Source organism: Papilio machaon, chromosome 5, assembly GCF_912999745.1.
Source record: "Papilio machaon chromosome 5, ilPapMach1.1, whole genome shotgun sequence".
Classification (NCBI taxonomy): Eukaryota; Metazoa; Arthropoda; class Insecta; order Lepidoptera; family Papilionidae; genus Papilio; species Papilio machaon.
This window is the reverse complement of record NC_059990.1, coordinates 2,599,055-2,626,083: the sequence shown is the minus strand read 5'-3', so window position 1 is coordinate 2,626,083 and position 27,029 is coordinate 2,599,055. Positions and strand designations below refer to the sequence as shown.

Here is a 27,029-nt window from a genome sequence, read left to right as displayed (position 1 = left end):
TCTTTCACACAATCCATCCATACTTTCTTTGGTCTTCCTCTACCTTTATAGCCATCCACATTCAATCTCATTACTTTTTTATTTATATGATTATCATCCCTCCGCATAACATGTCCAAACCACGCTAACCTTCTGCTCCTCAATTTCTCGATAACTGGCGCTACTTTCAAACTTCCTCTGATATGCACATTCTTAACTTTATCTTTTCTTGTCACACCACACATCCATCTTAGCATACGCATCTCAGCTACATGCAATCTTCTTTCATCCGAAACCTTGGTGGCCCAACATTCAGATCCGTACAATAAGACAGGTCTTACGATTGACTTGTAGATCTGTCCTTTAAGCTTGGGTGGCATTCTTGGATCACAAGTCACACCGGTGACCTGTCGCCATTTCATCCAACCTGCATTTATTCGGCTTTTCACATCCCGGTCAACACCACCATCGTATTGGACGAGTGAACCGAGGTACTTAAAATCGGAGCAGGTTGGTAGGTCAACACCATTTAAAGCGATTGGAGAAAAGCTGGTCGGACCACCAAAATCGCAGAATAAATGTTCAGTTTTGGTTCTGCTGATTTTAAGACCAGCTCTCTCCAATTTATCTCGCCATTTTTCCAACCTGCTCTGCACCTCGCATTCATCCTCCCCGACAAGCACGATGTCATCAGCATAAAGCATACACCAGGGTGCTTCCTCCTGTATGTCTGATGTTAGCGCATCCATTACCAGGAGGAAGAGATACGGACTTAAAGCCGAACCCTGGTGTAGGCCTACCGAGACACCAAACCTGTCACTATCGCCAACAGCGGACTGGATGTGTGTATTGGCTCGACAATACATAGCACGAATAAGCTGCAGGTATTTCCCAGGCACTCCTTTCACTTTCAAAGCCCACCACAAAACCTTCCTCGGAACCCTATCGTATGCTTTTTACCATTATTGATATAAAAGATACTAATAAATGTAAGGCAAAGGTTTCAGTTCGGTTAAGATTTTTTTGGTAATTACATGGGTTACAACATCTCAGATGTGTACCAATGATAGTGACCATGATCATCAACCTTTTTAGGTAGAGTTCAAACAAAACTGGGAATGAGGTTTACACCGTACAACAGGAATTCATTTAAGCCAAAACAAATTTTGACCCCAAGTGCAAATAGAACCTGGAAAATATTTATATATACTTATCGTACCTACTACCGTACTATTTATTTATATATGATAAGGTGGCAAACGAGCAAACAACCTATTCGTGCAATAGATGTTGTTATTGCTGGCGTCTACCACTATTTGACTATGTAATAATTTGAATACATACTAATTTGACTTTGGATTGCTTATGTTCCAATGATGGTTGCACCTTTACGAAGTATATTTTCGTATTCATATATCAAAGACGAAACAGGTTCTTTTTGCCAAATGTCTTTTTATTTTTTATGTGCAAGGGCAACCAGTAGGTAGGTTTAAATTCATTACACGTGCTCAGTTACTATAGATGCTTATTGCACTAGTTGCATCCCGTGACTTCCTTGATCTATATATGCGAAAACCTTTGTGGTTTCAGTATGTTTGTAATTTTATTTCAATTTAACAGCATCATATCTAGCTAATTATTTATAAATAACTGATTTAATACTTATTCAGTTTGCTTCATAAAAAATTAAAAAGTAAGATTGATACGCAACAGCCCTAATGTCCATTATTGATATAAGCTGTTTATAAGCCGGTGACTTAATTCTTATGGAATCAAATGTCAAAATATTTCTAAAGTTCGCAAAATGCATAAAAATGTAAACATGTCATGTCCATGAAATATACAAAGATATCAACATAAATTATTTATTCACTATCAGTCGCGCGTCGAGTCAGTGAGACCTATACTTATAAAGTGACTATTAAACAGGACGGTTGTTTATGCGCAGTTAGTGGCAGATTTTTATTTACCATTTAAACTTTTCGATACAATATTAACTATGATTTTATTCTTAATAATCACTTCTGTAATATTTATAATATTAATATCTTGGTTTAATTTGCTATGGGATGCAAAAAATTGTGATATAAGAGGTCCCCTACCTTTACCTTTGGTAGGTAATGGACTTGACTTCGTCGTTAAACCAACAGGTGAGTAAGTTTATTATTTTATTTTTTACTAGCTTTTGCCTACGACTCGGTCCACGCGGAAATTAAATAGACTTAACAGTAGCCTATGTCTTCTTCCAGACTATGTTCTACATCTATGTCAAATTTTGTTGAGATCTGTTAAGCCGTTCTGGAGATACCTTCTAACAAATCCATCCATCCATCTAATCTCGCATTTACGAGTATAATATTAAGTAAGATCGTTCGTCATTTTGTTTATCTTACTTATTTGTTTTTATTTATATTGCGTGATGTCGATAATTTTTAATTAACTTCATAATGGTACTTGTATACATTTATGTGTTACCTATAAGTAATATAGATAACATTTATTACTATTATAACTCACCAGCTATCGCCCGCGCGGTCCGCGTAGAATTAAAAAAATAACATAATAAGTAGTGTCTATGTGTTCTTCCAGACTATGATCTATGTCAAATTTCTAAAAATTCATCGAGATCTGTTGAGCCGTTCTGGAGGTACCTTCAAACAAACATCCATCCAAACACTCACATTTATAATATTAATAAGATAGATAATTACAATTTCAATTTTAATTTCTACAATTACAAATTATAATTATTTATTTTAACAATTAATAATTGCTGGGTATCTGGTGTTTTAATGTCAATTTTGGTTCTAAAATCCTTGGAAAATTATGTAATCTATATATTAGGGTGGCCCAAAAAAATAATTTTTTTGTTTTTTTCGATTCTCGTGTGAAAATATGTGAGTTTACTATGTTTTAAGAACCTCCACCAAAGGACAGGTTAAAAAAAAATCTTAAAAGGTCGCTCAGAATTTTTGAAAAATTCCAAAATTGCCGAAAATCAGATTTTTTTTTGTTTTAATTTTTTTTCTCGTCATGTCATCTTTTTAAGTGTAAAATAATATAAGGATTCTGAAAATTTGACGTCAAAATTTTATTTTCTAAAGGTCGCTCCGAATTGATTTTCGGCAATTTTGGAATTTTTCAAAAATTCTGAGCGACCTTTTAAGATTTTTTTTTAACCTGTAGTAAACTCACATATTTTCACACGAGAATCGAAAAAAACAAAAAATTTATTTTTTTGGGCCACCCTACTATATATATAAAAGAAAGTCGTGTTAGTTACACTATTTATAACTCAAGAACGGCTGAATCGATTTGACTGAAAATTGGTGGGCAGGTAGCTTAGAACCAGGAAACGGACATAGGATAATTTTTACCCCGTTTTCTATTTTTTATTCCGCGCGGACGGAGTCGCGGGTAAAAGCTAGTGTTTTAATAAACAATTAGTACATATTACACAGTACAGTCGCCTTCGTTCCCGTTATTCAATTTACAGGTAAAATTAAGTAGCACGTAACAACGAACGTGAACTCTGCCCCTTTTACAAAATAAATATACTATAACACGACTATTGTAGGGTGATTGTAACATTTTCCGACTGTTGTTGTTTAAAGGCTGTCTTTTTGACAACTACAGATTATAACATTCTTTTTTTCATATATTGTAAGGTGACATTCAAGCAAGTGGCTACCGGAATGCGCCGAAATGGCGAAGCGACTGCTGTCCATAGACATCCGCAATCGCAGATGCGTACCTTTAATTGACGGAGGAGGGTCGCACAGAAAGAGAAAATATCCCTCTCCTGTGCGTCCCCTCCTCCGTCAAATTCACTTCCCATCCTTTCCTTATAAAAGTATGAATAAGACCTCCGGCACGCACACTCATCAAACGATATGCGGAATTATTTCCACTTGACACCTGTTCTGTGTGGTCGTCTGAAAAAATAATAATTTAAACATACATAAAACGTACATATTGTACAGAAAAAATATAGCTCAGAAAAATGAAGTCAGGTTTAATGACATCACCCGACGACTTAAACATACCAAATATTAACATGGTATTAATTATGTTATCAGCCTCAAGAAGATGCAATCTTATAAATGCAGATATAAATAAACATTCATACCATACCCAACTTTAAATCTTATGTTTTATTTATGCAAAACATTTGGCAAAGAAAAACGCTGGCGTGTATATTTTTACAATAAATAATCTTTTCGTAAAAAGGTATACGTTGATTTATAATCAGTTTTTTTTTTTTACTTTTAAGGTAATACAAGTTTATTACCAAAAATAATTCACTGCTATTAAGGAAGTGTAAATAAAGTAATCAAACTTAGCATTAGAATTTGAAAGAATAAAATTACTATTTTTGGCTTGATATAAATATCAAAACAAAACAAAATTTAAATGCATAGCTCGGAACTTACCATTGGACTCTGTCGTTAGCTAAAAACTTGATTTTTATTCCTGTAATAAAAATTGCATGTTTAAATTACTTACTATTAATTTATGCAAGGCACGATTTTATTAAGGTGACCATAAGTATTGTTTACATGTTTATTACAGTAACGAAATTTATTAGTAAAGTTAACTATCCATTCTAATTTGAGTCGTCCAAAACTCAAATAGATTTTACTAGCTAAACACTGTTATTATATTTCGAACTTGTACAGTTTAAACTACAGGTCCTGATGTCTCACAGCCGCGGCGTTAAGAAATACAGATGATATACCTGATGATCTAAAGCCTATACGAATGTTTCATTTGTTACAGAGTTTTTGAATCTACTGCATCGCTTTCAGCAACGTTTTGGAGAAGCTGTCCGTGTCCATCTCTTTTCGAGTCGATACATTATTTTGTATCATCCAAAATACATTGAAGTTAGTATTTATTTTAGCGACTTTAATATACGTTAATGAAATAAAAGTATAGCATTTAAAAAGTTTTTATATCAGATATATAAAGACGTTGTATAGTACAGTGCGAAATGCATGGGAGCGAGCACTAAGACAATAGAAGACAAATGTCGTCCACAACACAAATAGCAATCATACCGTAATAGCAATCATAGTATTAATTTATACACTTATATACATAGATTGCTTATTATTGACATGAACTGTAAAATTATAACTGATCTACGAGTATATACGGTCAAGATAGCATGCTCGGAGTCTTTCTTCAAGGTCGTATAACAAAAAGTCATTGATGCGATAAAATTCTAGTCCGTACATCCGTAGAATGAATGTGTATAGTATGCAAGGCAACAGAAATGACTAGTTGTAATTTATATGGTAGATAGACTAAAAAAATTATAATAATATATATAAATAATAATTTTTCTTAGTCTATCTCGGTCTAAATAAGCTAAAGGTGTTTGATAAATCAAAGGTAAAGCGAGTACTCTCACGCACAGAGGTCAAATTATCACCTACAATTTAAATAAAAAAATTGTTGTGTTACGTAGCACATAAAACAATATTTTTTTTAGTAAATTTTATCTTGCAGGGGATAGTGTCACACTCTGAAATTATAACAAAAGGTCGATCCTACTCGTTTTTACGAGCTTGGCTTGGCGATGGACTTTTAACATCCACAGGTAAATGAAAACTAATATTGTAATGAGTAACGATTTAATTTTATTAATTACGTACTATTCTTGCTCTAGTATTCAGATTTTTAAATATTACCTTATTATATTAGCCCCCAGTTTTAGGCCTATATCTACACCGGTCAGATTAAGATAAAATTACATTTAATTCTTTTGTCAATTTTTTCCCTAAAATTATTCGAAAAAATACATTTTAGGTGCAAAATGGCGTTCACACCGCAAATTCTTGACACCAGCGTTCCATTTTAATATACTTCAAAATTTCATTCCCGTGTTTTGGAAAAACGAACAGATCCTACGTGATAATTTAATGACGTCTGCGGACGGAGACACTGATGTGAACATATTCCCGCTGATCGCTCTTGCGGCTTTGGACAATGTGACTGGTAAATTATTCTTGAATATGTACTTAAATTACAGCACATGATTTGTTTTATCAACCGTGAGTTTGCACTGCTGAAAAACCTACAAAAATACATTCAAGGTTATTGCATGTAATAATTGCAAAACTTACCTTAAAACCTCGCTTTATTTTTTATAGTTACCTTGTATATTCGTATAAACTTTTGTCGTTCAATCTGATATTTTCAAAGGATATTTATTTTTACGATAAATATATTACTTGCAGAATCAATCATGGGAATGTCATTCAATGCTCAAAAAGACAAAGAATCTAAATACGTAAAGGCAATATCAGAGTAAGTGTTCAAATAAAACTACCACATTACTAATACAATTATACTTTGCGACTAGACGTGAGTTTCTGGCCACGTCTTTAGTGGCAATAGGTACAGTCGCCGTCGTTCGCGGTGTTCCACGTTAAAGTGAACACCGCGAGCGACGGCGACTGTACTTGCCTCAAAAACTTCAACTTCATAAAGCCATCAGTCAAAGTCTAATGAAGTCTTTGTCTGCTACTGTACATAGACCTTCATTAAGTACAACAATCCTAATACTATATAATTGTTATAATATTTTTTATTATTATGACAAATGTTCTTTAAGAGTTAGTTCGGTCGCCGCTCTTCGAATGCGAAATCCGTTTATAGCTGAAGAAACGGTTTTTAATTTGTCGGCGTATAGAAAAATACAAGACAACGCTATAAATGTTCTTCACGCGCACACCAAGAAAGTGATAGAAATAAGACGAGAGGAACTTAAAAAAGCCAACATCACATCTCTGGCAGGTTCCACTGATATAGGTAAACAAAAAACAAATTAATTGCTTAAAATATTAATTTGATAAGAATTTAAATACAAGTAGGAAGAAACTATGTCCGTGAACGTTGATTTCCTGTTTGTATCAGTAAGGTCAAATACCTACAAAAAAAAACTACAGCTGATATTTTGTAAGCCTACGTTTGCATGTAGGGTACCATGATCAAGAACGATTAAAATAATGAACAGATTGATTTTGAAGACAAAAACCTGTTGTTCAGATCTCACATAGAGTAAGAAATCGGCCGGGAGATGACGAAGTAACAGTGAAGAAACATTGACATTATTCACTGTTATAAGTTGTGTCTAATTCGGAAACTCTAAATTAAACCAAACCACAAAATATAGGAATCAACAAATAGTTGCTATAACAGCTGTGATTTTAGTCAAAGAGCAAAAGCATATTATAAATACACACGATCATCATTTTTTTTTCTTTAATATTTATAGGTATTAAAAACAAGCATGCATTTCTCGATCTCCTTTTGCTAGCTGAAATCGATGGTCGAAAAATCAGCGATGAATTAATAAGGGAAGAAGTGGACACATTCATGTTCGAGGTAAATAATTATTCTGTGGGACTTCTTACTGTAGGTTTCCTTTGCTACAAATATTCAAACAAAAACCTATTTTCATCCTACTAATTTTCTTTGTAAAAGTAAGATCACAATATTATGATACGAGTGTTTAGGCAGTGTAAACCAACCTTAAGATGACGGGTATAAAGCCATAAAGTTTTGTTAAACCAGTTTTTATATTGTATTTTTTCAGGGTCACGACACGACAACGTCCGGAATCTCCTTCACGCTTTACTGTATATCAAAACACAAAGATGTTCAAGAAAAACTTTTTAATGAACAAAAATCTATATTCTCAGATGATTTGTATCGGGATGCCACGTACAGGTCCAACCATTTTTTTTATAATGTATTCAAATTTATTTCGATGCGTGGGTAAAAATGTTCAATAATCTTTTCTACCATCTACCATAATCTGGCGTACAGGCGAGTCCCAAATCCGGCAACCAAAGGATTGTCAGGAGTCGCAGCGAAGAATATTCTCTCAAACAGTACAAGTCTTTTGCAAAATAATAATTTAATTATTTCATTTCAGTGAATTGGGTCAAATGAAATATTTGGAACAGGTCATCAAAGAATCTCTCAGACTGTATCCCTCGGTACCTTTAATAGAAAGAATGATAACAAGAGACGTAGGTCCGTATTATCCCTATAAAACTATTACGAAATTGCATAAAAAATTACAAAACCTTTTATTTTATTTATAGAGGTAGCAGGTTTGAAACTAAAAAAAAATACATCAGTTATCGTAGACATATTCCATATGCAAAGATTGGAAGAATTCTACATAGATCCAATGGAGTTTACACCTGAAAGATTTGAATCAACAGTTGTAAGGAATCCATTCAGTTGGCTTGCTTTTAGTGCTGGACCCAGGAATTGTATTGGTAAGTATAAAGTATGAATATTTAGTTTCTATTTCTAGTATCAACAGATTGTCTGGAAAAGACGTATAAAACGGAAAACCACAATCTCTTCGTTGTACATCCTGTATATTGATACGTTTATTTTGTACTAATAGTAACCTGATCTGATTCCTACTAAAGCAGTGTACTATAGATATATGTAACAGTGACTATGGATGTAATTTTAACCACATCAGTCCCAATGCATATCAATGAAAACTTCAGACAACGCAACTATCTAGAAAAGGATTCCAAATTCGTTCTTCCGAGTTTGTTATTATTGCGTTGATATTTTAGTACTTCGACAAAATTATCAAAATAACGACTTTAATACGGACCTTTAAATTATTTATTACTTAAAAAAAATATCGGTTCTTCTTTAAATTTAATTCAGTAGACTCTTCCCTTAATTTTAATTCTGTGTGGATCTTTTTAATTGGTTATTATATGTGACAAAAACATATAATTTTTATATGAGAAAAAGAGACCGAAAAAGATCTTTTACGATGTCAACTTTTAAATGTGTGTGTGTAAAATGTAAAATAAAAAAAATAACTCAATATTATTCAGTACAACAATAATTAACAGGGCTCCATGAGCCTGGTTGAGAAGCCTAAGGTAGGTCCTCCTACAAATAACTATATCAATCTTGGTCATCTTTTTCCAGGTCAGAAGTTCGCAATTTTAGAGATGAAAGTTACACTCTCGGGAATTATACGGCATTTTGAATTGTTCCCTTCAAAACTGGAACCGGAACTGACATCCGATCTCATTCTGCGACCAGAAAATGGACTATTTGTCAAACTGAGGCCACGAAAAATTCATTGATTTTATTTCTTCTTTAATATAATGTGCGTTTTTTTCTTTTTTAATACAAATTAATTTTTGTAAACACATTTAAGATTGACAAAATTTATTATATACAAGGGTGAAGTATTATAAATAAACACTTTTTGGTTTTTTGTAAAGTTCATCGTATTTGTGATTTTATTAGTAAAAAGACTTCTTCTTGTTTATATTTCTTACCTCCTCCTTGGCCTAATTTCTCTCTTTGATAATTCACAAAAACACTAGATACATATAACGTCTAAGACTTGCTAATCAATTAAAATAACAGAAACCATCCGATCCATATTATGTGAAACAGTACGAATGGATATATAATAAGAATTCAACGTTGTTGTTTTAGAGAAATTAGTGTAAATCATTCAACAATGGTAGATCCCGCAATACCAATATTTGTTGGGTGCACGAATGGGCCGGATGACCACCACAGCACACAGGCGTCCAGTGAAAGCAATTCCGCATTTCTTCTAATGAGGATGATGTCGGAGGGCTAATTTTAGACCTCTACCCTTTTCTTATTAGGAAAGGACAGGATGTATTCTTTTTATAAGTAAATAAGTTTTTTTTTTCTGTGGTTGGCTTTTGTTTTATTTCATCATCAGCTCACTATACGTTCCCACCGAGGGGCTCGGAGCCTACCCTAAAGTTAGGGGTGACTAGGCCATAGTCAACCACGCTGGCCCAGTGCGGATTGATCGACTTCACACATATCATTGAACTTCTTCTCAGATATGTACAGTTGCATCACGATGTTTTCCTTCACCGTAAGAACGACGGATAAATGTACATATGTAAATCGAAAATAGAAAAACACATTGGTACATGGCGGGATTCGAATCCAGGACCTACAGATTGCAAGTCAAGTGCTTAACCCCTGAGCCACCGATGCTCTTTGTTTTATTTACTCTTTGAAAATTACTGTCAAATCAATGTCAAATTTAATGTCAACAATCATTGAAAACAACATGCTTCGATTGTTTTTTCCTTAAAAGGCGTATTTAGAATAAAGTAATACAATATATCATTGAAAAAAAACACAAATATAATGGCATCAGAAGCCTTGAACGTGTCTAGACGAAAATTGAATGAAGTTTTAGGTGAAAAATCTACCAAATATTTCAATCACATGAAACAATGGTTTCGCATGAAGCTAACTAAAGAAGAATTTGACGCCGAAGCTCGCGCGTTACTTACTATAGATCAAGTGCATTACCATAACGAATTTTTACTTGCACTTCTGAATAAGGTGGAAGGTTTAGCAGAAACTTCAATGACCATAGCGCAAGAAAAAGCGAACTCACAGCATCGGAACAGTAGACGACATAAGAGAAATTCACGTACTTCGGAAAGGTCTAACTTTGAGCCAGTGGACTTGCTGGAGTATTTGCCTTCAAACTCTCCACCCGGCGCGGGAAGCGATGGGGTCAAATATGCAACTCAAGTAAGCTACTTATTACCTTTTTAAAACTTTGGTGTTATTTGGAACATATTTGTAAATAATAATAATTGCTATCTCCATTTGAGTAAATATAGGAATTATAAATTTTTATTTATAAATTTATACATAAAATTAAAAATAAATTCTTATTTATTAACAATCAAATTTATTTGTCCCAAATAATTTTTTTACAAAAATTTATTTTGCAGGAAATATTTTTGCCTGACCATGCATTAGTTGTTGGTCGGTTCATGCTAGCAGCGTGGGAACTAGGACTAGAAGGAGCTGATGATGAAGCTGCAGATCTCATTGTAGTTGCTGTACAGCATTTTCTCAAGAACATAATTAGTGCAGTTATATCCCAGCGAAAAGGCTATAAGACACGGAATAAGCACTTCAAGTATGATATTGGTGGTGATATGCCTAATATGTGGCTTCGTAATTCAAATAAACTGTACGACCCACAGAGTGAAGGCAGAGTCGGCTTGGATGATAGTAATGATGTCCTTGGTCCACGTTGTCCTCCAACTATTGATGAAGTTGAACAATCAGCTGTTCTTGAAATTGCTTGCAGGTGAGATTCTGTGAATTGCACTAGATGAATGGATTAAACAATTATATTTAACTTAGTAAACTCGTGACACACTATTGTTCTCTTAAGTTTCTAAATTAATATCACCCTTTTCATGTCTTTAAATAATATTGAGATTTTTGTTTCAGTTCAGCTAACTCCCAACCTAATGAAGATAGGCTTACACTGGACGAACTTTACCATACATTGTTAACACACAAAAATATTATTGCATGTCATTCAGTGTACGCTGTGAATATGGAGAGGATTGCTGTCATGTTGAATCATCCCAGTTATTAAATAGTTTTATGTATAATTTAAAACACTACATTAATAAAGCATTCATAATTAAGGTAAGTTTGCAATTATCTATAGTATCAAAAAGGCATATTCTTAATATATATAAATCTCGTGTCACAATGTTTGTCCTCAATGGACTCCTAAACCACTTAACCGATTATAATAAAATTCGCACACCATGTGCAGTTCGATCCAACTTGAGAGATAGTATAGTTTAAATCTCAAATTATAGTCGCAATTTTAATTTATTGCTAATTATTTGTCTGTTATTATTTGACAGTCACAATTATCTGTTAACTCCAAATGATTCTAACAGATGTCGATACCTTTCGATTGGGTTGAGTAAGTAATCACTAGATGGCGCTGCTATGGTAAATCTCTGAACGTGTCATATAAAGCTTATTAACTGCGCGCGGACGGAGACGCGGGCGACAGCTAGTTTGTTATATAAGTTTAAATAATCTTGCAACTAAACGATGTCTGTTTTCATGATTGATACGATTTTTAATAATTGAATGAGCAAAATTGTCTGCTAGATTTTCCATGTGTTTCTCATCATTAAACATTACAATATTAAACAGTATCTTATGGTGTATATATATAATTTGTATTACTTAAGGTAAAATAGAGAATAATTCGGAAGAATTTAGAAATAAGATATAGAAGATATGTTTTTCTTAAATAGATGTAATGTTTTCAAATATATTGCAATTTAAAAGAAATATAATATTATGTTTTATCTCAATTAAGTAAAAGAGAGAAAGTGTAAAGTAGAGAAGTCTTGTCATGTGAAACAATTTTTTTTTCTTTATTTTACTAAGATGTTTATGTGACTGTATTTAAATCTTTAACTAAAATAAAATAAAAGTCAATCTAATTAATATAAATTTATTCTTATTGTTTTCTTTTTCCTGAATTAAAAATAAATAGAATAAAAACGTTTACAATAAAATATACAATCCAGAAAAAATATTGACTATTATTTTGCAGCGTAAACTGCTTTAGCAAGAACAACTAACATGTTAAACTCATTTTTTTAATATTGGTCTCTCAGTAAGGCCTTGTTTGTTCTGGATAATCTCAAAAACGGCTGGACGATTTTGACGGGACTTTAATGGGAAGGTAGCTGACACATGCAGGAATATTACAGGCTAATTTTTTCTCCGTTGACGAAGTCGTAAGTGATTGCTAGGATTAAATAATTTTTAGTTTATATTTTACTCTAAGACACCTTACTTACCTTATTTTATATTATTAATATAACACTGGGCATTTGTTATTCCACTTTCATCACCTGGGTGATATAAAAAGTGAAAATGCATTGTTCATTTAAAAATACAATATTATCACTTAGGTGATGAAGTAACTTCTTTTTTACAACTTTTTAATATAATATAAAGAATAATTTAGATTTAAACAAAAAATTCTAGATATGAATTATTTCACGGGGACTTCCTAATATTTTTTACTTATAATTTTTCCATGTATTGCATATAACAATAAAGTGTAAATTTTTGTATGTACACTCAATCTCAAGTACTCACTATGTACTGCAAGTATTGTGATATAAATTAATGATATTTGACTGTGGTAACACTTGCTTTAAAATATTATCTTTGTTATCTTTCAAAGTGTGCCATGGTTATCTTAGGTTACTATGGAGATGTAGACTCCGATCTTCCTGTGGTAGACGGAGACTGTACAGTTATGATTGGTACTCTTCTGCTTTGAGGAGTAGTAGCTTCAGGGTTCTGTGGTCCCATCTCCTGCACCTCTATCTCCTCGACTTCTTCACGACGACTACCCAACACCCAACGTCTCTTCCACGCGACGTATCCTAAGATCCCGATTATACCAGCAATCAGGATACCGCCAACTGTGATGCCGGTTACCGATGCTGTTGACATTGTATAAAGTCCTGCGTCAAAGAAATGAAAAACAATTGTAGCCGCTAAAGGGAACCGTTAAAAGAGCGGAAACGGGAAGAAGAGTAGAATTTGTCTTATGGCACACACGCTCATCTAACGTAATATATTTTTACTTGGCAAACGAACAAGTGGCTCTGACTGACCACTAAAGTGACCGTTACCCATAGATAATTGCTGATTCCTTGCCTACCTTTAATCGACGGAGGAAAGGACGTATGTGGCCCCAAATCCACTTTCCTCATCATGTCCTTATAAGTAAAAGGTTAGAAAGGTCCGCAGCAGCTATCGGACTTTTCACCTGTACAAAGTGCTACAACAATGGAGGTGGGCTATGTATGGAAGCGAGAAAGCTCTTAAACAAGATTGTTTACCCGGTCTCTACGGACGACCTCCATAAGCGAGAAACTCGGGTTAGACAGAAACTTCTATCCCTTCGAAACATCTTTGTTGTGGATTAAAACCTACGTAGTATCTTAAGTCAGGCAAAAACAAGAAATATGAATATGAAACTAGAAATATAGACAGATGTCACTAAAAATATGGCAGTCTAAAGATCGGGAGATAGAAAATATCCCCAACAATCTTCGGTCCCTTAGACACTCGCTTATCCAGATTCGACTGTTTATTTCTTTAATTATATATAAGTACACTTAGCAAATATTATTTATTTTCAATTGGATCATCGATGACAATTTACAAAAATTAAAATGATGAAAACATGACTTTTATGATGTTCAACCTTGGTCGTATTACCTTCGACGTCAACAGTTATTTGAGCGATATGTTCCTGGCCGTTATCGAAGCCCGCACCGCAAGTCCACTCCCCCACATCCTCGTACCTCACTTTACGTATAGTGACAGCGCAGTCCCCACGGTCCAAGCTCTTGTTGGCAGGGAAATAATATTTATTCAATATGGGACTGGAAAATTAAAAGAAAAACATTTATTTATAATTACTTAAAATTAAAATTTTATTTCGTTTTAGGGTTGATAAAATCATCCTAAAAATAAAATTTTAGGAAGCTAAAGTCAGAACACTATTAAACTCCGACTGACTCTGAGTGTAACTCATCTAACTATTTAATAAAACATTATGCTATGTTTAGTACTTACTTAGTAGCATTAACTGATGCATCAATACTAAACGGGCTACCATTAGGTGGTTCGAAGCGGCAATAACTCAATGGCACCAGACCCTTGGTAGTGACACAGGCGAGTGTGACGGGCTTGCCGTGCAGAGAAGTTACATTAGCCTGGACAGCCGCCATTTCTGCTACCACCCGCACCTCGATTCTCTTCATCATCTCGACCCTCACCGACTGGACACCGATATGACACTTCCATTCTCCCACATCCGTATCGCTTACTTTAATCTTCACTTCGCATTTAGCGTTAGTTACCGAACTTGATCTAAAAAAATAATGTCCTGTAAGTGTTCTTAAACCATCCACTAGAATATGAAGACACTTTTCTAGATTGTAAGTCGTCCTGACTTCAAACGTTTCTAATTAGAAAGTTTATGACATTCCTTGAACAAACAATCGTTCCTGCATGCATCTGCATAAGCTAACATCACAAATTTTTATAAACATAATAATATGTTGGTAACTACAATACATATTAACTTGTAATGTAACTAAGAGATTAGTGTGAGTGACCGCTTTTTGACACCAAGATCTATCGCCTAGTAATCGGGCAAAGACAGCCTCTGCCGAATTAACAAGCTTCTTTTCTATCCACAAGAACTACACGTACAAAAAAACAAATTAAACAAACAATTGTTTCCACTTTTCGTCTAAATATCTCTAAACAAAAAGACATAGGCCTGAGTAGTAAATAACAAATATACTTACGAAAATCTTTTACCACTAGGATGAACGAATCCACAGTAAGATATCGGCATATCCGCCTGACATTGTATCGTTACAGGCTCATCTTTAAAAGCCAAGATATTTTGCACACCATCGTAATCAAATATTCTGAAACCTTTATAGAATAACTACTAAATAATTTACACACATATTGTAAAAATAATTACATATGAACTACTAATACCGTGAATTAATTTAGAAGTTTGTATAAATAAAATAAATGAAAACAAACAACTTAATAACACTGTATCCATTTTGAAATCACTTGTAAACAAGTTTCAATGATAGTTACAATATTACTACTGACTACCCTCTTCAATAGATAAAAACTTACCGAGATGTCAGAAGTTCAACATATATCAGTGTTTCTTTCGAATAGATAACTGAATAATTAACGGACAAATTGTTAATTTGATAAAATAATAACTTAATAATACATTGATATGTATATCAAAATAAGCCAAAAACTTAATAGTCATACCATCAGACTAAGAACAAAGTTAATATATGCTGTACAAGCAGGCGCAGCGCCTTAAATGGAAATGGGCGGGACACGTGATGCGCTCCGATGATGCCAGGTGGAGGAAGCGAGTGATGTTATGGTCTGGTCCAGGAAGAGGCAAGAGAAAAAGAAGACCCAAAGCCTGATAGACAGACGATATAGTAAAAATAGCGGGAAAAGCTTGGATGAGAACAGCTGTAGACAGAGATAAGTAGAGAAACATGGAGAAGGTCTATACCCAGCATACATGAGTCTTTTATTCATACAAAAAATAAATTTGTAACAATCACTGTAGTCATTCTAAATAAAGGCTTATTATTATTATGTATATCTATATCTATATATATAAAAAGAAGTCGTGTTAGTTACACTATTTATAACTCAAGAACGGCTGAATCGATTTGACTGAAAATTGGTGGGCAGGTAGCTTAGAACCAGGAAACGGACATAGGATAATTTTTACCCCGTTTTCTATTTTTATTCCGCGCGGACGGAGTCGCGAGTAAAAGCTAGTTTTATTTATTTAGATTTGCCTACAAAATATGTCACCGTAAAATCTTGAAAGTCACCATTTTGTGATATGTCTAGACAAATTATGTATTGAACGAATTCATTCGGATATTTCAACACTGTAAAGGTTTATTTGTTACGAATATTAAAACAAAAAATTATTATCTAAGTAAAATTTATTACACATTTCGATTTTATAACAAGCATTGTACAATTGTATTTATTTTCTTCTATTTCTCGTGTTAGTTTTCTTTCTGCCCCGCTCCGTGTTGTCTGTGGACAGTTCTTGTTGAAGTTTCTTCAACATTTGTGGTGTGATCAGACCCTGAAAAGAAATATACCATTCGATAACGGGACTTTTTAATTTACTAACAAGCCCTAAATTAATTAATTAAGAAACGGCTTAACTCACGTTTGATCGTCACGTGACGGCACCGACTAGTTTCGGACCCATCGGGGGTCCATCTTCAGGGCGAAATTAGTCGGTGCCGTCACGTGACGATCAAACGTGAGTTAAGCCGTTTTTTAATTAATTAATTATGATGTCTCACGAAAGTTTAAACAAGCCCTAAATTGTTAACTGATCAAAGGAAAGACTTGAATGTTTATTTAATTGAATAGAAAGAAAAAAACGTAGGCTATATTTTTTAATTTCGCGTGGACAAAGTCGCGGGCAACTCGTAGTTATAAGTCATTAACAAAAACATCGAAGATAAAATCTAACCTATCAAGTTAAATCAAATCACATATAATAAAAAAAATTCTTTAACATTGATTTAGTTTTTATGAATCTTTATATAATTAAGTTCATAACTTAGCATTTTTTTTAAATAAATCTATATTTCTTATCAATATTTTTGTTTACAAACATACCTTAGCCACTAGCATTTCAGAAAGTTTTCCTTTGGACTCGTCCCCTTTCGTTTGCGAATGTCCCATTCTCGTTGATTTCTTGCCCCGTCCGTACAACTCCTCACTCGACTGACCATCTTTTAATACTTGTTCTGAATTTCTTAATAATCTAGAAAAAAAAATAGCAAAATAAACATAATAAATCTTTTTTTACTAAAGTTGTAATCTATCTATATATATATAAAAGAAAGTCGTGTTAGTTACACTATTTATAAATCAAGAACGGTTGAATCGATTTGACTGAAAATTGGTGGGCAGGTAGCTTAGAACCAGGAAACGGACATAGGATAATTTTTACCCCGTTTTCTATTTTTTATTCCGCGCACACGGAGTCGCGGGTAAAAGCTAGTTTGATATAAATACCTTGTTATTTGGAAGATTCCCTGTTGTATTATAGAATCTAACTCCATTTCCATATCACGAACTAATTTGACATCTGGGAACATGTCAGGGAATCTATAACTGTTGAGAGAAAATTTCTGTTTTAACTAAACATAATTGAGATATATACAAATTAAAAACATTGTTTCAAATGAAAATTAAAATTTTGTAAACAAATATCACTTCGGGTTAAAGAATTACAGAAAATAACAAATATCGAGAAAATTTTGAGATAAATTGTAAAATATGATGTATAAAGCAAAATCTAATAAAATTAAATCTACTAAATTCATCGTAAAAAGTAAGGAAACTCTTTACAATGTTTAAGACTTAATTTGGACTTCTTTATTTGAAAATAATACATATAATGCGAATGTTTAAATTGATGGATGTTTGTTTAAAGGTATCTCCGGAATGGCTCAACCGGTTTTGATGTAATTTGACACAGATTTTCAGCGAATTTCCAGCGAACGCAGCCGTAATTCTAAGCTAATAATTCTTATAAATGTCAAATAAAACAAATATAACAGATACATTCTATTATAGAAATTTACCTCAGCCATAGATAAAGTTCCAGCACATCGAAGACTGCTTCCAAGTGCACGAGGTCCATGATGGTCTTTGGAGAGGGTACGGGCCAGTCTACTGCATTGCTCAGCCAGTTCTTTGTGATGGGTTCATTGCGACTGTACTGACGAACCATCTATAGTATATATACTTATATAATTTCATTATTATTAAAATTGACACATGTAAATTAAAAAAAAACAAAGTTGCATAGCGTAGCAAACGAGCAAGCGGCCACATGAATTCGCCGAAATGGCGAAGCAACCGATGCCTATAGACATTCGCAATTGCAGATGCTTTGCCTATCGTCAATCGACGAAGGAGGAAGCGCACAAAAAGAGAATATTCCTTCCTATGCATCTCCTCCTCCATCAAATCCACCTCCCCTTCCCAACCTTTCCTTAATTTATAAAATTAAAAAAAATATATATAATTAAAAGATACCCTGCTCCTGGGAGGAAACAAGGTTATGTGAAGTTTTACCCACTAAAACCACCTCGGTGGTAATCTAGTGACACTGGCAGGGCTCCGGGATCTCCAGTATAATGTACCAGTGCCTTCTTTTATAATATCTACTTCACGTTACCAAAAATAGTACGCATTTCATTATTTTGCCATATACCCTATTATGTGGAACAAACTTCCACGAAGCTGAAGTGACTATAGCACATTTACCAATACTGAATTGGTTTTTATTAAATATACATATGTGATATCAAAGTTTATATATGAATATGAATGGTAACCTTGAGGAATGTGGCGCAGACGAAGGGCAGCTTGTTGTTGATGGGAGCGCAGCAGAAGACGTAGCGGGCGCGCAGCGGCAATGGTACATGCTGGATCATCTCCGCCAGGAACTTGAACGCCTCCGTATTGCACATGAAGTACAAAGAGTCATCAACAGTGCATAAGTGTACGAAGATATCCTGCAAAAAAAGATGGCAATGTCAAATTAATATGTCACATTTATTAACTAAACTTGTAGGTTTTTTGATCTGAAAAAAAAACTTTTTGTTCTATTTTTGTTATAGCCGAATTTAATACATATGTGAATTTATAACAAACTTATCATCTTTTTATCATCAATTTAAACACTAAAACTAACAACATTATAAATGCTAATGTTTGGATGTATGGATGGATGTTTGTTAGAAGATATCTCCGGAACGGTTCAACCGATCTCGATGAAATTTGACATAGATGTAGAACATAGTCGGGAAAAACACATGTCCTACTAATTAAGTTTTATTTTTAACTCCGCGCAGACGAAATCTCGGGCAACAGCTAGTACAAGAAAATCCATAGACAATAAGTGACATTTCCAATGAATTCGACTATAAATTTATAATCATTCCCCTTTCCAACCGATGTAAGACCTGACACTTGTAATCTTACAGTTGAAGTTCATCAAGTAAATTATTATAAAATAAACTCTAGTAATCTAATATATAAAATTCTCGTGTCACAGTTTTCGTTGCCATACTCCTCCGAAACGGCTTGAACGATTCTCATGAAATTTGTTGAGCATATTCAGTAGGTCTGAGAATCGGCCAACATCTAGTTTTCATTTTTTTTTTAACTGCGCGCGGACCGAGTCGCGGGCGACAGCTAGTAACAAATAAATTCTAGTAAAAACAATAACAACATACCATTAAACTACTAAGACTGGCATGAGGTAGATGATAAGCGTACAACTCCATCTGCTCCGCAGTCGGATATAACCCTGCTTGTGTCACAGGGTCCGAGGATTTGGAGAGCAATGTCTTCAATGTTGCCAGGTCTTCCGGTCTGTATGTAGTCACATATCCTGTCTCCCACGCGCTGCCGTATCTGCCAGCTCTACCTGATAAGTACCAAGAAAATTATAGTACTAAATTTGATTTGGTACATCGGTAACAAAAGTTCCTCTTCCTGATGTGTCAAAATAGATAATTGAAAGTCTAAAGGACCAAGATTTTTTTTCTCGGTTTCTCCCTAACCAGAGTTTCTCGCTTATGGAGGTAGTCCGTCAGAACTGGACAATGACTCTCGCTTCTAGAGGTTTTTTACTTATCCAGATTTAACTGTACTTCATATAAAGTCATTTAGGTATGAAATAATGAATAAATAAAAATAAATACCTGCAATTTGCAAAGCTTGTGATATACTGATTATATCCATTTCTTTGTCACCATCTTCATTTACCACGGGTTTTATTAAGGAATAGAATATTATCCGCCGTATACTCCTATAAATACATTTATTATGAATCATACTATTATGAATGCGAATGTTTAGATGGATGGATGTATGGATAGATGTTTGTTTGAAGATATCTCCGGAACGGCCCAACAGATCTTTATGAAATTTGGCACACTTGTAGAACATAGTCTGAAAGAACACATTGGCTCCTAATAAGGTTTTTTTTTATTCCGCGCAGACGGAGTCGCGGGCGACAGTTAGTATTATCGTAAAGTAAATAAACATATATAATTCGTAAATGGATTTAATAAATTATAAGTATATAAGTATAAATTTACTTACAAATTAATGCCAAGACCGATAGCATCTGTAGCAACCATAACTTTACAAGAACTATCCGGATCGTTGAACTTGTTGGCCTGCGCTAATTTAGTACCAGGAGGCAAACTGCCGTATATAACTGCTACTTCATGACCCCTGTAACAAATAAACATAGGAAAAAGTTTTACTATTTAATTTATTCTGCAAAAAAATGTCAACAAAATTCTGAATTATGTAAAATAAAATAAAAAAATATAACATTTTAACACCTTTATAGGGTAGAATGCCATTAAGGCCTTAGTCTGATTGGGGCAGATAAGAGAATACAATTTTTTTTTACATTAATATTATTTGTATGCTTTATGATCTTATATATATTGGATACCTGCCTCACAGGACTGACCTCTGTTCAATGGCTCTGCTAACACTGTATATGTCATTCTTATTAAAACATACAATGCAATCTCCGGGGCGTACATTGTCTAATGATCCCAACGCACTGTCCTCCACTTTCAGTTCGGTTAACCTTTTGTATGTGCGCACCTGAAAATGTAAAAAATTGATCAGTTCTCATATAAATATATTTAGAACAGTGATTTAAGTAGATTCCATAGATTTTAATAGTACAAACCCACAGTTATCTGTTACATTCATATTACAGTCGAACCTAAACCTCCTTATGCGAGAAACTCAGGATAGAGAGAAACCATTATCTTATCTATACTCTCGCTAATCCAGTTTCAATAGTTAGGTATCTAAGACTCTCGCTTTTCCAGGTTCGACTTTACATCCATTTAAAAACTATATAATGATACTTATAAGTAAATAGTACCTCTATTTCTTCACCAGTAGTGTAGCAAATTTCTTCAATAAGATTTATAGCACCAGCTTCACCACACAAATGAATTTCATCAGCTTGCAATCCTTCAAATATAACATAACAAATACATTAGATCCAAAATTGAAAGCCTTATCACAAAATTAGAATTAAAAACACAAATTGTTACATTCATAAAATCAATTTTTTAAAAATCCTTATACTCTACCTAAAACAGCTCTAGTCCAAGCCCAACCTCTACTTCTATCTCCTATCATCTGAATTTCATCGATAATTGCCACTTCATCTGTAAAAAAACATAATCAACTACTTTTATAAACACATTCAATGTCCCTATGACATAGACAATGGATTAACACCAAAGCATAACATAATTAAGCAATTTTAGTACATCACATAGTTACCATAAAAGTTAATAAACAACTTTTACTTAATTAAGCATATCTTACATGTTTCATTTAGCGAGGTCATCTCAACTGTACAGGCCACATGACTAGATGGTATTAGTTCTGGTTCACTTAATAAATAATTTTCAGTCTCGCTACTAGTATCAGTTTCCAGATTTTCCGTTAGTGTTTGATATTGTGTTGCATGCCGCCTTTCCTCTCCAGTAATTAAATCACATGGTGTACCCTGAAGTAATTTTTTTTTATTCCAGATTCAAAAATGATAAGCCTGCTAAATGCAGTCAAACCTACATAAGTGAGAGTCTAAGGGACTTCTATATGTTTCTCGCTTATAGAAGTGTCTCTAAACAAAGTTTCTCGCTCACAGAGGTCAATTATTTGAGACATGGCAATGACTTTCGCTTAGAGATTTCTCGCTTACCCAGGTTTGACTGTACATAACTCTATAATACAGCACTTCCAACATGCAACAAGACCTTTGATATTTTTCATGAAAAAAATGTATGATGCCTAAGTTTACAGCTTTTTGTGAAGAAGTTTGTTAAGAAAACACATATTCGAACAGTGTCCTGATAAGATTTTTGTTTAAAAATTATTACAAATTTATTAACATATTATTTTATATTAATGAAATAATTTTAGTATATCCTATTATATCTTTTTTAGAATATCTCTGTATTTTAGAACAGATTTTTAACTATATCAACAAGTTGAATAAATGTAAAATAGATTTAAATAATAAAAAACTTACTTTACTATTGGATTTGTGATATATTTCTGTTGCTAGTAGTTTCAATGGTCCACAATACACCCCTGATTTTGCAGTAAGAAATCGCTGCATAGCATGATAAGTTTTTCCAGAATTTGTAGGTCCAGCATGAAAGACTATCTTTCTATTCAAATGACGAGCCTGTGGATACCTGCAAATTAAGTGTAATCTTACATAGGTTACAAGAAAAATATTTATTATAAAATTAATATTATTCAATCTAATTGGAATTAATTCTGATAATAAAGTAAGGTGGAATGACTAAGTAAGTTCTTACCAATTGGCTGGTGTCCTTAAGTCGGATATTTTTTTTAAATCATCTAGGCAGTCCAAATGTGGGAACGCTAATCTGGCGTGTCGAAGGAAGTATGGAAACAAATCATCTACATGTCCCGCACCTTGAATTAAAAACAATAATTATCATACATACACTATCAAATAAATTAACTTTTAACGGAGATTTGTTCTAAGCAAAAGAATAATGAGATTATGAACTTAATTAATATGTCATGAATTACTTACCATGCAATATATCACTTATAATTATATGTAAATCAGGAGGCAAATCATGTTCTAAACAATGCCTCCTAAAAGATAAAAAGGCCTGATGCAATAATTGGTCATCCAAACCATTTTCTGAAGCAAGTGATCTAACTTCTGGCTTCTGGTAAAATTTATTGAGAATTTTTAGTAAATCTTGTTTCTTGAGTCTTCCTGTGAATTCTTCTCCTACGTTTATGTCATCTGGATTTGGTTTCACTGGTACCGGGGTAAACAATGTCGAAAGACCACCCCTATCGTGTTTTTTCGTTCTTTTGAAAACATAACCTAAATATCCTAAGTGTCCTTTACGTTTCGTTAAAACTGAGGTAAAAACTGGAGATATACACTGCGGAATTTTTTCTGAACAGTAACAGGACAGAATTCTCGATATTCCTTTATACATTTCGGATATTTGGAATTAATTTAGATATTAAAAATTGTCAAAAAACAACAATTTTACTGTCACATTGTACCAAAGAGTAGAAATTGGAAAAGCGAAAAGCAGTAAGATATCGAAGGCAGAGTAACAATAGTTACGTAAAATATTAATTGATGCCAATTTATAATATAATCAATAAATCATATAATCAACAAAATATGTTCTTATTGGTAAGTTTAAGCAATCTAAGGCATTTCATTTAGTAAATGATTCGTTCACATTGAAATTATTTCGTCACGATTTTTTTTCTTTGCGTATTATTATGATTAATGAGAGATGGCATGGCAACATTGCTTGCATATGCTGATGACGTTTTTTGTTGTGGTATTTTTTTATGGTGCCCCTTTAACTGACTGAGTTTTTACATAAATCGTCAACTTTTGTAGTTTTATTGCAATTTATAAGTAAGTTCTAATTTTTAGTAAATTAAAAATTCTATCTATGATGACGGAAGTTCTATCTGTCGAAGAAAATAGACAAGATCGAGTGGATACGATCCTAAGAGGCTTTCAGATGTATCCTTTATATTTGTACCTATTTTAAACTTTATTTGAATAAAATCATTGATAAGAACTAATGTATAAAATAGAACTTACTTTGGCATACTATGATAATTGTTTTGTGTAAATTTAAAAATGTTTTTATCCACACATTCATAACAAATTTTGATCTACCTCCATTATAACTTTAATTCAAGGATTGCAATATGTTACGTGAATTCAGTTAATTTAATATACACACGAAACATATATTTATTACACATACGAATAAATACTTTGCTTGCTTTTATCAGGAAATTGATTAAGAATGATAATATGTACCATATGTGACAGGAATCTTAATATTTATGTTTCACTATATGTCGTCTGCGACTCTGTCCGCGCTGAATTAAAAAAAAACTTACTAAGTAAGTAGTTCTGTTCCAAGTTTCATCAAGATCCATTGATCCGTTCCAGACATACCTTCAAACATACAACATCTATCCATCTATCTAAACATTCACATTTATAATATTAGTAAGTTTTACACCAGGTTTTTTTTTTCAAATGAAAAATTGCTTTGCATTAATTTCTATTAAAATATGGAAAAAGCATTATTTTTCATAATTTCTTTACAGAACATTGCAAATCTCTCTTTCTGCTTGACACAATTTTTTAGAAGGGTTGAAACGGTTTAGTATTAGGAAAGATGCCCGCTGTTTGCTGTCGTATTCAGTTGAACCTGGATAAGTGAGAGTCCAAGGGACCTCAATATTTTCTTGCTTATAGATATTTTTCTCTAACTCCAACTTTCCCGCTAAAGGATTTTGTCCATCAGGACCGGACAATGTCTCACTTATAGAGGTTTCTTGCTTATCCAAGCTTGACTGTACAACTTATTTCTATTGTCAATAAATAATAATAACTACTCATTTTGATTTACTACTTGATCTTATAAGAGTTTATTATATATATTTGTTTGCCTTACATTATATTCACATCAGAAATTGGATGAATCTTCGTGATGCAGACACAGGTAAATTTTTTTATGCAAACATGATGCGCTATGATGTTACAATTTTGGTATTTATTATTATATAAGCTGTCGCTCACGACTCTGTCTACACGAAGTTAAAAAAAATATAGCTTATGACATTCTATACTAAGTTCTACATCTGTACCTAATTTGAGCCATTCCAAGAGACACTTTCTAACAAACATCCATTCATCCATCCATTTAAACTTTTGCATTTATAATATTATTAAGATAATATAACTTGTTTTAAGCTATCTAAATTAAAATGAGTTAAAAATTTATTTATTCAAATTAAGTATTTTGTAATGAGTAAAATATATGGTAATAGCAGACCATTGCATAAAAAAGATTTGTAACTTCTTTTTTTTGTAACTTTCAGGCAAAATACTATGGCAACATAATGAGGATATGTCCAATCCTGATGTAGAACATGAAGCGAGGGTGCCCAAGAGAATACTGAAGTGTCGGGTTGTCTCCCGAGAGATGAATTTTAGTTCCATTGAATCTATGGATAGGTTTCGTCTAGAACAGGTATATTTGATATTTTAATGAAATAAAAGTTTATAAAAATCATTTTAGATGAATTGGAAAAAGCAAGTGAATTTGAACTGCTGAGGCACTTCTACAAAAACATATTTTTATTGGTGTTTTTGTAAGAAAATAAGTTGGATAATGATTTTGTTCTTAGGGTTATTCCTACATCATGCCTTTAAATAAACATTTAAAATAATATTTAGTAAAGTAACAAATGAACATTTCAGAAAGTGCTGTTCAAAGGTAGATGTCTTGAAGAATGGTTCTTCGATTTTGGCTATGTTATAGCAAATTCAACTAACACATGGCAATCAATTATCGAGTCTGCTCCGGAGTCACAAATGATGCCTGCAAATGTGTTGAAGTGAGTAATTTATTTAAAGGTCACTGGTTACAGGTGAAATTATTTTCCCACATGCATAAAGTATTTAATTTGTTACAACAACTATCGTTTTACAATATGCGGGTATTGGATTTTCTTCGACAGTTTTCAGAGTTAAATTCGGATTAATTTGTGACAGCGCCATCTATCGAAAATATGAGAACACTAAAGACTGATATTTTTCAGTACTAGATAATTCAAAATTTTGTCAAAAGATGGCGCTTATTAATTGTTTTTTTTTTAATTATTAATTTTATTGTGGAAATTTTCTTCATGACAAAACTAGCTTTCTGTCCCTACTTCGCACGGATAGACATTTTTTTTAAAGCATAAGATGGCATGCGATGAAGCTACCACCTAAATTCGCCAGAATACCGAAGACATTTACAAAATATTTATTTTTTTGCTATTTTTCTATTATTTTTCAGTGGCAATGTTGTGATCGAAACGAAATTCTTCGACGGTGATCTCCACATAACTACTTCCAGAGTGAGGCTGTTTTATGTTTAAACTTGTAATGTAATAAATTGCATTTATTGGATTAAATCCACAACTTTAATGCATTTAAAACACACAAATTGTTCATCTTCTTTTATATATATTCATATCAATTCTACTAGTTAATACAAAATCACGAGCTCTTAACACTTTCCATGTTTTTACACCATATATTCATGTAGTAAATTAGAAAACCTAGATATAAGAAAAAAAAACTTTCTGTCAATTATTTCGGCTTTTTATTAATATAAATTGTATTTTTTTTTATGTAGCATTTTATTTATTTTGTATTTTTAAAGTTATAACTATGCACAAAGAAGGCTGCTGGCGGCAAAAACGATAATTTTATTACTTATGTTATATTTTAGTGGCTTACCTTTTTGTTGGGAATTTCGGTACTTTTATTATGATATTAGTCATTTTAAATTTAAAAAAAAATCAATAGCTTCATTTTCTCAAGCCACCAAATGTGTTACCAA

General features: G+C 33.0%; 4 protein-coding genes across 5 annotated transcripts; 3 read left to right on the top strand and 1 right to left on the bottom strand.

Moving 5' to 3' along the window:
- The first annotated feature begins 1,769 nt into the window (after positions 1-1,769).
- LOC106707718 (cytochrome P450 4d2) lies at positions 1,770-9,168 on the top strand. The gene is made up of 11 exons (XM_014499131.2): positions 1,770-2,129; positions 4,759-4,865; positions 5,494-5,584; positions 5,794-5,982; positions 6,225-6,294; positions 6,602-6,798; positions 7,265-7,374; positions 7,586-7,719; positions 7,928-8,028; positions 8,100-8,279; positions 8,965-9,168. The coding sequence occupies exons 1-11, from the start codon at positions 1,979-1,981 to the stop codon at positions 9,123-9,125; spliced, it is 1,491 nt and encodes a 496-aa protein (XP_014354617.2). The 5' UTR covers positions 1,770-1,978; the 3' UTR covers positions 9,126-9,168.
- Positions 9,169-10,093: 925 nt separating this feature from the next.
- LOC106721359 (transcriptional adapter 1) lies at positions 10,094-11,601 on the top strand. 2 transcript variants are annotated; one of them, XM_014516281.2, is made up of 3 exons: positions 10,094-10,584; positions 10,791-11,155; positions 11,302-11,601. In XM_014516281.2, exons 1-3 carry the CDS (start codon positions 10,189-10,191, stop codon positions 11,450-11,452), a joined length of 912 nt encoding a protein of 303 aa, XP_014371767.1. In that variant the 5' UTR covers positions 10,094-10,188; the 3' UTR covers positions 11,453-11,601. The 2 variants fall into 2 exon arrangements, with proteins under 2 accessions (XP_014371767.1, XP_014371775.1); XM_014516289.2 differs by having other exon boundaries at positions 11,307-11,380.
- Positions 11,602-12,993: 1,392 nt separating this feature from the next.
- LOC106707746 (ATP-dependent RNA helicase SUV3 homolog, mitochondrial) lies at positions 12,994-23,656 on the bottom strand. The gene is given in 19 exon segments (XM_045677866.1): positions 12,994-13,370; positions 14,134-14,300; positions 14,494-14,790; positions 15,234-15,366; positions 16,465-16,588; positions 17,137-17,284; positions 17,539-17,637; positions 18,111-18,259; positions 18,870-19,049; positions 19,773-19,966; positions 20,244-20,350; positions 20,647-20,781; positions 21,029-21,168; positions 21,458-21,549; positions 21,672-21,749; positions 21,913-22,096; positions 22,622-22,790; positions 22,917-23,037; positions 23,162-23,656. Coding segments are annotated over 19 exon segments (3,204 nt in total). The 5' UTR covers positions 23,586-23,656; the 3' UTR covers positions 12,994-13,107.
- A 281-nt stretch (positions 23,657-23,937) lies between these two features.
- Positions 23,938-26,804, top strand: LOC106721416 (retinal rod rhodopsin-sensitive cGMP 3',5'-cyclic phosphodiesterase subunit delta). The gene is made up of 5 exons (XM_014516347.2): positions 23,938-24,136; positions 25,105-25,136; positions 25,516-25,667; positions 25,898-26,034; positions 26,481-26,804. Exons 1-5 carry the CDS (start codon positions 24,063-24,065, stop codon positions 26,560-26,562), a joined length of 477 nt encoding a protein of 158 aa, XP_014371833.1. The 5' UTR covers positions 23,938-24,062; the 3' UTR covers positions 26,563-26,804.
- The last annotated feature ends 225 nt before the right edge of the window (positions 26,805-27,029 follow it).